This window comes from Lithobates pipiens, unplaced genomic scaffold (genome assembly GCF_037356315.1).
Source record: "Lithobates pipiens isolate NorthernLeopardFrog02 unplaced genomic scaffold, aLitPip1_a1.2 Scaffold_27, whole genome shotgun sequence".
Classification (NCBI taxonomy): domain Eukaryota; kingdom Metazoa; phylum Chordata; class Amphibia; order Anura; family Ranidae; genus Lithobates; species Lithobates pipiens.
Genome location: NW_027507788.1, coordinates 36,807,730 through 36,821,303, shown reverse-complemented (window position 1 = coordinate 36,821,303; position 13,574 = coordinate 36,807,730). Strand labels below are relative to the sequence as shown.

General features: G+C 43.5%; 2 protein-coding genes across 5 annotated transcripts in view; both read right to left on the bottom strand.

The window, feature by feature from the left end:
- The window catches only part of LOC143933779 (cell adhesion molecule CEACAM1-like), a 538,186-nt gene that overhangs the window by 344,648 nt on the left and 179,964 nt on the right, over window positions 1–13,574 (bottom strand). The gene's annotated exons all lie outside the window — the stretch shown is intronic.
- The window catches only part of LOC143933775 (cell adhesion molecule CEACAM7-like), a 56,073-nt gene that overhangs the window by 20,994 nt on the left and 21,505 nt on the right, over window positions 1–13,574 (bottom strand). For all 4 annotated transcript variants that reach the window (XM_077456781.1, XM_077456780.1, XM_077456782.1 and 1 more), the window contains 2 exons: window positions 12,043–12,171; window positions 9,810–9,889 (listed from right to left, as the gene is read on the bottom strand). In XM_077456781.1, the coding sequence (XP_077312907.1) occupies window positions 9,810–9,889; window positions 12,043–12,171 (209 nt within the window). The remainder of the gene's footprint in view (window positions 1–9,809; window positions 9,890–12,042; window positions 12,172–13,574) is intronic.

The following is a 13,574-nucleotide window of genomic DNA, read 5'->3' as shown; positions in this document are numbered from 1 at the left end:
ACATTAGAGGGTTTTCGAGCATGAACGGCCTTTTTAAGGTCATACCACAACATCTCAATAGGATTCAGGTCAGGACTTTGGCTAGGCCACTCCAAAGTCTTCATTTTGTTTTTCTTCAGCCATTCGGTGGTGGACTTGCTGGTGTGTTTAGGATCATTGTCCTGCTGCAGAACCCAAGTTCGTTTCAGCTTGAGTACACGAACAGATGGTCGGACATTCTCCTTCAGGATCTCTTGGTAGACAGCAGAATTCATAGTTCCTTTTATCATAGCAAGTCTTCCAGGTCCTGAAGCAGCAAAACAGCCCCAGACCATCACACTACCACCACCATATTTTACTGTTGGTATAATGTTCTTTTTATGAAATGCAGTGTTCCTTCTACGCCAGATATACTTGGACACACACCTTCCAAAGAGTTCCACTTTTGTCTCATCGGTCCACAGAATGTTGTCCCAAAAGTCTTGGGGATCATCAAGATGTGTTGTGGAGAAATTGAGACGAGCTTTGATGTTCTTTTTGCTCAGCAGTGGTTTTCTCCTTGGAACTCTGCCATGCAGGCCATTTTTGCCCAGTCTTTTCCTGATGGTGGAGGCATGAACGCTGACCTTAACTGAGGCAAGTGAGGCCTGCAGTTCCTTGGACGTTGTTGTGGGGTCTTTTGTGACCTCTTGGATGAGTCGTCGCTGCGCTCTTGGGGTAATTTTGGGGCGGCCGGCCACTCCTGGGAAGGTTCACCACTGTTCCATGTCTTCACCATTTGTGGATAATGGCTCTCACTGTGGTTCGCTGGATTCCCAAAGCTTTGGAAATGGCTTTATAACCCTTTCCAGACTGATAGATCTCAATTACTTTCTTTCTCAATTGTTCCTGAATTTCTTTGGGTCTCGGCATGATGTGTAGCTTTTAAGGATCTTCTGGTGGACCTTACTGTGTCAAGCAGCTCCTATTTAAGTGATGCCTTGATTGTGAACAGGTGTGGCAATAATCAGGCCTGGGTGTGGCTAGAGAAATTGAACTCAGATGTGGACAACCACAGTTATAGTATGTTTTAACAAGGGGGGCAATCACTTTTTCACACAGGGCCATGATGGTTTGGATTTTTTTTCACCTTTAATAATAAACACCTTCATTTACAAATTGCATTTTGTGTTTACTTGTGTTGTCCTTGACTATTGTTTAAATTGGTTTGATGTTCCGAAACACTTAAGTGTGACAAACATACAAAGGAACAGGAAATGAGGAAGGGGGCAAACACTTTTTCACACCACTGTATGTTCATGATATATACTGTATATTCACTTGTATATGCTTAGCGCCACCTTTTATATATTTTAAAAATAAAAATATATCTGCGCTAAGTGATAAATGAATTAAATGATGTGCTAAATGTGTAAATTAATGACCTGCAGCTAAGCACTATAACCCAGATACAGGGCGCAAAAAATAAAAATGCAAAAAATAAAGTGCTAGGTATAAACACAAGATGATCCTGTGCAAAAAAACATATATGAAAGTAAATGTATCACTGTATTATTAAAGTGCAATATGACAATAAACATTAAATAGCATAAATTCAAATAAAGTGCAACTATACAATGCATATATGATGAATTGTATGATATGCAACCAATATATTTAGCTTTAGTGTGATCCCATGTGACAATTGCAAGATGAAAACATTTGCATAAAAAACGGACAAAAGTGCAAACAATATGCAAATTGTAAAGTACAACACTAAAGTACACACGATCGGACTTTCCGACAACAAAATCGTGTTTTTTAGTCTCGAAGGATGTTGGCTCCAACTTGTCTTGCATACACACGGTCACACAAATTTTGGCCAACAATTCCGAATGTGGGAACCTGGCGACATACAAGACGTACGGCGAGCTGAGAAAACGAAGTTCAATAGCCAGTGCGGCTCCTTCTGCTTGATTCCAAGCATGCGTGAACTTTTGTGCATCGGACTTGTGTATACACGATTGGAAACAGCGTTTTTTTGGTGGAAAATTTGAGAACCTGCTAGCCAACATTTGTTGGTGGAAAGTCCAACAACAAATGTTCGATGGAGCAGACACACAGTTGGACTTTCAGCCAACAAGCTCACATCCAACATTTTTTGTCAGAAAATCCAATCGTGTGTATGGGTCATACGCAAAAAAAGACTCATGAGAACTTGTGTAGAAAATATTTAGTTTTAGCGTGATCCCATGTGTACGATGAAAACAAAGTCGCATAAAAAAACAAACAAAAGTGCAAACAATATGCAAATTGTAAAGTGCAACACTAATGTTCCGTACACACGGTCAGACATTCCCGACCACAAAATCCATCTGATTTTTTCCGACGGATTTTCCCGAAACTGGTGTTGCATACACACGGTCAGACAAAGTTGTTGGAAAATCTGATCATTCGGAACGTAATGATGTTCGTTCATCATGACGGGTCTAGCTTTGGTCTCATAACCACTTAAGGACCACTTAAGGACCACCGCATGTAAATGTACATCCGGCACAATGGCACCGACAGGCACAAGCACGTACATGTACGTGCTTGCCTTCCAGCGGGTGGGGGTCCGATCGGACCTCCTCTCGCTGGCTGCTGCGGTCCGTTTCGCTTCAGGAGCGATCCGGGATGAGGGGATGGCCGTTGGTTTCTGGCCGTCCCCTCTCGATCGCTCCTGGTGAATGAGAAGCTTCCCCCGCCTGTGTAGTGTAAACACAGGCAGGGAGGAAGTGATGTCACTCTCCTTGTGGCGGTCTTTTTGACCGGACTGCGAGGAGAGCAGAGATAGTAAGTGCACCAACACTACACTGACATGTAGGTACACATAGGCACACAAATCGCCCCCTGATCGCCCCCCTCCCCCCCCCAGTCCCAGTGTCATTTATTTACTGATCACTGCATTTAGTGTCAGTTGTGACAATAAAAAGTGTCAGGGCAGTTAGTGTTAGGTCCAGGGTAGCCCTCTACCCCCCCTAATAAAGGTTTAACCCCCTGCTTGCCCCTAGAGTTAACCCTTTCACCCCTTTTGCCAGTGTCAATAAGCGATCGTTTTTCTGATCGCTGCATTAGTGTCACTGGTGCCTCTAGTTATTTTTTTAGGTTCACCGCCAGGTTTTTTTAGCATTAGGTACCCCCATATACTACCCAATAAAGGTTTTAACCCCCTGATTGCCCCTAGAGTTAACCCTTTCACCAGCGATCACCGTATAAGTGTCACTGGTGATGCTGGATAGCCAGTTAGTTATTTAGTTATTTAGGTTCCCCGTCAGGTTTTTATATAGCGTCCATGACCCCCATATACTACCTAATAAAGGTTTTAACCCCCTGATTGCCCCCAGGTAACCCTTTCACCCCCTTTTGCCAGTGTCACTAAGCAATCATTTTTCTGATCGCTGCATTAGTGTCACTGGTGCTGTTAGGTAGCTAGTTATTTTTTATGTTCACCGCCAGGTTTTTATAGCGTTAGGTACCTCCATATACTACCTAATAAAGATTTTAACCCCCCTGATTGCCCCTAGAGTTAACCCTTTCACCAGCGATCACCGTATAAGTGTCACTGGTGACGCTGGTTAGCCAGTTAGTTATTTAGGTTCCCCGTCAGGTTTTTATATAGCGTCAGGAACCCCCATATACTACCTAATAAAGATTTTAACCCCCTGATTGCCCCTAGTTAACCCTTTCACCAGTGATCACCGTATAAGTGTTACGGGTGACTCTGGTTAGTTTGCTTTTTATAGCATCAGGACACCCACCATTTATTACCCAATAAAGGTTTAACCCCCTGATAACCCGACGGGTGATATCAATTAGGTCTTAGGGTCAGGGTCTGCGTCGCCCCAGGCAGCGCTAGGTTAGTGCCAGTACTGCTAACACCCACGCGCAAAGCATACACCTCCCGTAGTGGTATAGTATCTGAACAGATCAATATCTGATCTGATCAGATCTATACTAGCGTCCCCAGCAGTTTAGGGTTCCGAAAAAACGCATTGTTAGCGGGATCAGCCCAGATACCTGCTGGCACCTGGATTTTGCCCCTCCGCCCAGCCCACCCAAGTGCAGTATCGATCGATCACTGTCACTTACAAAACACTAAACACATAACTGCAGCATTCGCAGAGTCAGGCCTGATCCCTGCGATCGCTAACAGTTTTTTTTGGTAGCGTTTTATATTTAAATCCTGAAGGCGGTGCTTGGTTTTCGGGGTCCCGTACGTGGCTAGGCTCCCAAAAAGTCCCCCACATGTGGTATCCCTGTACTCGGGAGAAGCAGCAGAATTTATTTTGGGGTGTAATTTCACTTATGCCCATAGCATGTGTGAGCAATATATAATTTAGTGACAACTTTGTGCAAAAAAAAATAAAAGTTTCTAATATTCCCGCAACTTGTGGCAAAATATAAAATATTTCATGGACTCAACATGCCTCTCAGTAAATAGCTTGGGGTGTCTACTTTCCAAAATGGGGTTATTTGGGTGGGGGGGGGTTTGTGTTATTTTGGCATTTTATGGCCTTCGAAACTGTGATAGGTAGTGAGGAGTGAAATCAAAAATTTGCACCCTTAGAAATCCTGAAGGCGGTGATTGGTTTTCGGGGTGCCGTACGCAGCTAGACTCCCAAAAAAATATAAAATATTTCATGGACTCACCATGCCTCTCAGTAAATAGCTTTGGGTGTCTACTTTCCAAAATGTCATTGGGGGGGGGTTGTACTGCCCTGCCATTTTAGCACCTCAAGAAACGAGATAGGCAGTCATAAATTAAAAGCTGTGTAAATTCCAGAAAATGTACCCTAGTTTGTAGACGCTATAAATTTTGCGCAAACCAATAAATATACGCTTATTGACATTTTTTTTTACTAAAGACATGTGGCTGAATACATTTTGGTCTAAATGTATGACTAAAATTTAGTTTATTCGATTTTTCTTATAACAAAAAGTAGAAAATATCTTTTTTTTTTTTTAATTTTCAGTCTTTCCTTTTATATCGTAAAAAATAAAAATCGCAGAGGCAATCAAATACCATCAAAAGAAAGCTCTATTTGTGGAAAGAAAAGGACGCAAATTTCGTTTGGGTACAACATTGCATGACTGCGCAATTACCAGTTAAAACAGTGCAGTGCGAAATTGTAAAAAGAACTCTGGTCCTTAGGCTGACAATTGGTCCGGGGCTTAAGTGGTAATTTGATCTGAGCATGCGTGGCACTTTGTCCGATCGGAATTCTATTCAAACGATTGGGAAAAGTCTGATCGGATTTTTTTGTTGGAAAATTTGAGAACCAGCTCAAATGGTCCAATAGAGCCCACACCCGACCGTGTGTACAGGGCATAAGTTTGGGCACAAAGACTCTGTGCATGAGAACATATGTGAAGAAAATATAATACAATAATAAATATATAATGTGACCAGGATCTTAAGTAGCATAAATTCAATTCACGTTATATATTTTTCCAACATTTTTGTGACTTGTTCACCTTCAAGGGGCAGCTTCATTTGCATATTCCTCATTCATAGGGCTTCAATTCTAGGTACTCAATTTTTTTACTGCATGGCAGCTGCATTAAGCATTCTGTAGTTATGTTCTAGACGTGTGCGATTAGTTTTGTATGAAACGAAAATTCGCACAAATTTCCAAAAATTCGTACATTCGTATGAACCCGAAATACGAATTTGTATGCATACCAATTCCGTACGAAATATGAAATTTCATTTACCAATTTTGGATCCAAATTCATAACGAAAATTCGTAATTTTTACGAAAAGTTAACGAGCCTAAAAGTTCAAATCCCAGGAAGTCAGCACAGGGATGGTGGGAACCCTATGGGAATTTCTATGCTAATGAATTTCATATACCGTATATACTCGAGTATAGGCCGACCCGAATATAAGCCGAGGCCCCCAATTTACCCCCAAAAAAACTGGCAAACTTATTGACTCGTGTATAAGCCGAGGGTGAGACATGCCTGTCCATCCCTGTGTGTGTGTCCGTCCATCCCTGTGTGTCCGTCCATCCCTGTGTGTCCGTCCATCCCTGTGTGTCCGTCCATCCCTGTGTGTCCGTCCATCCCTGTGTGTCCGTCCATCCCTGTGTGTCCGTCCATCCATCCCTGTGTGTGTGTGTGTCCATCCATCCATCCATCCCTGTGTGTGTGTGTCTCCATCCATCCATCCATCCCTGTGTGTGTGTGTCTCCATCCATCCATCCCTGTGTGTGTGTGTCTCCATCCATCCATCCATCCCTGTGTGTGTCTCCATCCATGTGTGTGTGTGTGTGTGTGTGTGTGTGTGTGTGTGTGTGTGTGTGTGTCCAGCCTACCTTTGTCCCGAGCCTCCGTCCCGTGCCTTGCCTCCTTGCCTCCGTCCCGTGCCGTGCCTTGCCTTGCCTCCGTCCCGTGCCGTGCCTTGCCTCCTTGCATCCGTCCCGTGTCGTGCCTTGCCTTGCCCCCGTCCCGTCCCGTCCCGTCCCGTGCCGTGCCGTCCCGTGCCCTCTTCGTCGGCGGCCATTGTAAAGTTCAAAAGCTGCGCCGCCGCCTTCGCCTGTGATAGGCGGAACACTGAATTTCCCAGCAGCCTGTGTTCCGCCTATCACAGACGTCGTATCATCCTCGTCCGTAGTACGAGGATGATACGATGTCCGTGATAGGCGGAACACAGGCTGCTGGGAAATTCAGTGTTCCGCCTATCACAGGCGAAGGCGGAGCCGGAGGCGCGGCTTTTGAATAGAATGGCCGCTGTCTGTCTGCTCGACACGCTGATCGAGCGGGCAGACAGCGATGACTCGAGTATAAGCCGAGGGGGGCACTTTCAGCCTCAAAAAAGAGGCTGAAAATCTCGGCTTATACTCGAGTATATACGGTATATATATATGAAATTTTGTTAACAAATTTCGGATCCAAATTAACAGAATTGTGACTGGTGTTTTGAGGACCCCTCGTAATGAGCACACAGCAGGTGTACAGAACTGGGAACTCAGCACAGGGATGGCGGGAACCCTATGGGAATTTCTATTCTTACGCATTTCATACGAAATACGAAAATTTGGTTAATGAATCCAAGTTAACAGAAACATGACTGATGTTGACTGATGTTTTGTTCACCAATTAGAGGAAGTCAGCACAGCAGAAGGATGGTGGGAGCCCCTCATAATTATAAATTCATCATAACGAACTTTCGTTATTTTATTACGAAAAGTTTAAGCATCTAACGAAAATTTGTCCGAATTCGAATTGAATTTCATGCACGAATTATGAAATACGATTTTTTTTTTCGTATGGAACAAAGCTCTTTTTTTTTTTTTTTTACGCCGCCCATGTCTATTATGTTCCAGTATCACAAAGAAACATTCTCGTATAATTAGATTATCAAATAAAGCAATGAAAATAGACGAATACTGCTGGGAACTGGAGGAAAAACAAGTACTGAGCAGGCTTCCCTTTTTTCAATGCGTATTCACCATTTATTGAGAAACTTCCCTATAATGTTAAATGCTATGAAATTCTCATCTGTATCTTCACCCGGTAGATTCCACCTACAGAGTGAATGGATTTCTTTGATTCTCCTGGGGATTAATTATGGGAACTGAAGCATAGCATTCTAGAGATTTCCATGGTTCAGTTCTCTTAGCCCTTGTACACACAGTCGGAGATTTCGACAACCAAATCCGTCGGATTTTGCCCGTCGGATTTTGTCCGTCGGATCTTGTCCGAAACTGTTGCATACACACGGTTGGACAAAGTTGTCGAAAAAATCCGATCTTTCAGAACGTGATGACATAATTTCGTTACGATGGGACTACATTCAGGCTAGTAGCCAATAGCTTTGATGTAGGAATTTGATCTGAGCATGCGTGGCACTTGGTCCGATCAAAATTCTCTACACATGATCGGAGTATGTCCGATCGGCCCAGTTGGTCGGGAAATATTTCCAACAAGTTGGAAAATTGGGTCCGACGGATACTCAGACGGAATCAGTCCGATGCATACCACACAGTCGGATTATCCGACAACACGGTCCGATAGGACACATTACTACAGATTCTCCGACCGTGTGTACAAGGCCTTAGGCTGGCTGTACATTATACACATTTCTTGTACAATTTTCCTTTAGATTTATCAAAAATATATAATGTGAGGTCAAACCTATACACTTTCATATTGTATACAATCAGGCAGGCCCTTGCACTACATAGTTGAAGGTAAATCTAAAGGAAATTGAATAGTGTTTGGCCAGAAAATTGTATAATATATGGCCAGTCTTACGCTAACTGGTTTCTTTCATCTATTAATAGGAAGTATTGTAACAAGAGACAAGTGTTCCTTTAAGTGGGGTACACACTATAAGAAAATCAAGCGTACGATCGTCTGATTTTCAAACCAATGAATTAAAATTCGTACAAAAACTCCTGTATGACAAAAGTTTTTTGTTATTGTTTATTGTTTCTGATCATGCGCAGTCTTTCTTTACTGATTCTTGTATGAAAACCATATGAAAATGGTACATATTAACCACTTCAGCCCCGGAAGAATTTACCCCCTTCCTGACCAGGCCATTTTTTTGCGATACAGCACTGCATAGATTTAACTGACAATTGCGCGATCGTGCAACGTTGTACCCAAACAAAATTTACGTCCCATTTTTTCCCACAAATAGAGCTTTCTTTTGGTGGTATTTGATCACCTCTGTGTTTTTTGCGCTATAAACAAAACAGTGACAATTTTGAAGAAAAAACACATTATTTTTTACTTTTTGCTATAATAAATATCCCAAAATTAAAAAAAATTCTTCATAAGTTTAGGCTGATATGTATTCTACATATTTTTGGTAAAAAAATCGCAATAGGTGTATACTGATTGGTTTGCGCAAAAATTCTAGTTTCTACAAACTCTGGGATAGATTTAGGGACTTTTATTTATTTTTTACTGTTTTTACTGGTAATGGCGGCGATCTGCGATTTTTAGCGGGACTGTGACATTGCAGTCGAAAAATCTTACCCTAAAACCTCTTTTACACCGAGGGTGTTTTGCAGGCGCTATAACGTTAGAAATAGCGCCTGCAATCCACCCTCAAACTGCTGCACCATTGTCTCCAGTGTGAAAGTCCTCGGGAGCGGTGCACTGGCAGGACGTCAAGAAAAGTCCTGCCAGCAGCTTCTTTGGAGCGGTGAAGGAGCGGTGTGTTTACTGCTCCTCCACCGCTGCTCCCCATTGAAATCAATGGGGCAGCGCTGCAATACCGCTGGCAAAACGCCGCCATTGCGGTGTATTGCGGGCGGTTTTAACCCTTTCTCAGCTGCTAGCAGGGGTCGAAATGCGCTGCAAATCTAACGGTAAAACTCTGCAAAAAATAGCGGCGTTTTACCACCGACGCTATGGGTGGCGCAAACGATACTGGCAAGGAAGGGGCTAACACTAGGAGGTGATCAAGGGGTTAATGTGTTCCCTCAGCGTGTTCTAACTGTAGGGGGGGTGGGCTGCCAGGGACATGACAGAGATAGCTGTTCCCGATCACTGGGAACAGCAGAACTCTGACATGTCCCCTATCAGAATGGGGACCCACCTTGTTTACAAAGGCAGATACCCGTTCTGTCTCTGTATACAGCGATCACGGGCAGCCAGTGGACATCGAGTCCGCCAGACCCGTGGGCATGCACCCGCGGCGCACAGCAGGCTCCCGCAATTTCACCTGCACAGACCAACCTACGGGTACATTGGTTCGCATAGGAGAGCTGACTTGCCGCCGTATATGCGGCAGCTGGTCGGCAAGTGGTTACCTAAAATTTTGTTACACGTGATGATAATTAATTTATTACCTGAGTTCCTGGAATAGTCTTTTCATAGATATGTTGTTCAGGAACTTGTGCATTCTCATACACTGTACTACTTGGAGTTTCTAAAAAGAAGATACAATGCAAGTGGTGTAAAAGAATTGTTTTTAAACACAATAAGATAAATTATAAATAGAAAAAAAATACAACAAATAAGACCATCTAATAAAATCAATAAGATAACATGTTACCATATTTTTCGGCGTATAACACGCACATTCATTTTAAGAGGAAAGTTTCAGGAAAAAACTAAAATTTTAAATAAGCAACTTTGAAGCAAAATAAGGGTCAGTGTCCATCTGCAGCCTCACAAGTGCCATCAATGCAGCCTCATCAGTCCACATCGATGCAGCCTTACCATTGCCATCAATGCAGCAGCCTCACCATTGCCATTGATGCAGAAACCTCACCATTGCCTTCAATGCAGAAACCTCACCATTGCCATCGATGCAGCAGCCTCACCATTGCCTTCAATGCAGAAACCTCACCATTGCCATCGATGCAGCAGCCTCACCATTGCCATCGATGCAGCAGCTTCACCATTGTCATTGATGCAGCAGCTTCACCGTTGCCATCGATGCAGCAGCCTCACCATTGCCATCAGTGTGCATGCCTCACCATTACCATCAATGCAGCAGCCTCACCATTGCCTTCAATGCAGCAGCCTCAACATTGCCATCAGTGCAGCAGCCTCAACATTGCCATCAATGTAGCAGCCTCACCATTGCCTTTGATGCAGCAACCTCACTATTGCCTTCGATGCAGCAGCTTCACCATTGCCTTCGATGCAGCAGCCTCACCATTGCCATCGATGCAGCAGCTTCACCATTGCCTTCGATGCAGCAGCTTCACCATTGCCATCGATGCAGCAGCCTCCCCATTGCCATCGAAGTAGCAGCTTCACCATTGCCATCAGTGCAGCAGCCTCACCATTGCCATTGATGCAGCAGCCTCACCATTACCATCAATGCAGCAGCCTCACCATTGCCTTCAATGCAGCAGCCTCAACATTGCCATCAGTGCAGCATGATCGATGCCCATCTGCAGCCTAGAGGGGACAAGGAGGGGGCTGGATGAGTGCCGACAGATTACATACAGTGAGAATCTCCTATGATAGACAGAACAGTGGTCCAATGACTGCCCAGGAGACGGGACTTCCTATTACAGAGACAGGAGATTCTCACTGTATGTAATATGACGGTACTCGCCCCATCCCCTTCTCTGTCTCCTCCGAGGCAGCTAAAATTGAAGTATTGGCATATAACACGCACGCGCTATTTGCACCCGATTTTCAGGGTGAAAAAGTGTGTGTTATACACCAATAAATCCAGTATATAACCCAGTAGATGCCCGTGTCCCCAGCAAAGCATGAAGTACATATAATCCAAGAGATAAAGTGACATTCACTGGGCTTGCAAGGTGAGCACTCAGTGATCATGTTTATTTTCGATGTTTCAGCAAGGCACAAGCTCATCTTCCTAAAGACCAAGGAAGGTCCTGAGGAAGACGAGCTGCTGCCTTGTCAAAATAAAATGTCATCAGCAAGTTTTCACCTTTTAAGTTACATCAGTGCCGCCTCATCATTTGGAATATATACTGTGCGTTTGTATCTATATACAGATGCCCCCTGATGAAGTCGATGACGAAATGCATTAGGACGTAGTCACATGGCCACCTATTCAGACTTAGTGGTAATCTCAACCTGAGTATCACTGCTACTGATACCATCTGGGAGCGTTGAGAGTGATATACACGTCTTGATGAATCCTTTTTTTATGCCTATATGAATTTTACCATTTGTAAGTGTAATTCTTGGGGGTGGGGGTTTGGGAATAAAGCTTGACAAGCAGAATTAGGCTATGAGATTGTTTTTCTCATATACTGTATATTAAAGTAGCGGTCCTAAGTTGTTAAAGGTTTTTTTTTTTAGGTTTGTACTTCAATGGCTGATCTTCTATAAATTAAAGTCATAATAAAAAAGACAATTCTGTGTTTTGTTGTATATCTGTATGTGGCAGCTAATGTTCAAACCCAGATTTGAAGTGAAGATACTGCAGAACTCCATCATTTGAATACCTGACCGATTACTTTCTCTTCAATATGTCATTATTTACGGCTTTTACATATTTTTTCCCATGCTGATCTGATCAAAACAATGCAGTAATTGTCATATTATGATGAACTTTACTCAAACAGGGATATAAGAAGAATACTTTACTTCTTTTTGCCTTTAGAACAAAGTACACAATAACTTCAAGGATGAATATCCCAAACACCGTGCCAATCACAATTCCAGCAATTTGCCTACCACCAAGTCCAATTCCAGAGGTCGGACATAGCGCTGTAGCTGTGGGACAAAATAGGACAGATAGAGGGAAATAACAAGAGAAAAAGGTGAATTGGTGTTGTAACAAAACAATTGCCACTGAACAAAAATAAAAAATAAATAATAATAAAAAATAAAAGTGTATCTGAACCCAAATGATTAAACCAAATATATGATAGACATGCTCCTGTAACATCAAAAAGTTAATTTATTTCTGTGTCCTGATTTCAGTTAAATCATTTGTTGACATTTTGAATAATTGAGGTTGGGTGATGTTACCTCAGTGCACCTAAAGGGGTATATTTAGACCCCTTTCACACCGCCGAGCCTAAAACTCAGTTTTACCACCGGATTTGCGGCGCATTTCGGCGGCTAGTGGCACGCTTTTACCCCCCGCTAGTGGCCGAGAAAGGGTTAAAACCGCCCACAATACGCCACAATAGCGGCGTTTTGCCGGCGGTATATAGCCGCGCTGCCCCATTGATTTCAATGGGGAGCAGCGGTGGAGGAGCGGTAAACACACCACTCCTTCACCGCTCCAAAGAAGCTGTTGGCAGGACTTTTCCTGACATCCTGCCAGCGCACTGCTCCGGTGTAAAAGCCCTCGGGGCTTTCACACTGGAATGAATGGTACAGCAGTTTGAGGGCGGATTGCAGGCGCTATTTCTAACGCTATAGTGCCTGCAAAATGCCCTCGGTGTGAAAGGGCTCTTACAGTATCAATGAGTCCCTGGGCATTTTGCCCACTGAATAAGTAATATATATTCTCCCAAGCAGTGGCAGCCTGTAATGCAGGGCACAGGGGCGCCGCCCCCCTAATCTACATGCGGGGCGCCGGTCACATGGATTCCAATGCTTTTTTTTTTGTTCAAAGCATGTGATTAGAGCCAGGGGTTCTAATAGGCTTCAAAAAAGGGTGTGACAATAGCAAATTAATATATTGCGTTTATGACAATGTTTTATGTGTAATAAAATGTTTATAGTTTTTTATTCTGACTTTGTTCTCATTTGGCATATTTAAAGTCCCACTACACTTTTGTTTCAAGAATACCATAATATTCACTATTGTCTTCTGAGACCCATCACCCAATTGACCAAGAGGAGAAGCGATCCTATTGACTGCCGAGGAGGAGGAGGGATTGAGATGCAGGGGGGAAGCACCTGGTGGAGGAGATGCCACCCGGAGGAAGTGCTGCCCATGACCTAGATGAGGTGAGTGCAGGGCTGGTTACCGACTGGTGGGGTTGCCAGAGCTGGTGGGATTTTTGCACCATTCCACAGTCCCGCTCCCCATTTTAGCAGGATAAATGAGCACCAGGTAATGCAGCTGCTGGTAAACGGACACCTTGGGGTTGATTTACTAAAACTGAAGAGTGCAAAATCTGGTGAAGCTCTGCATAGAAACCAATCAGCTTCTAGATTAT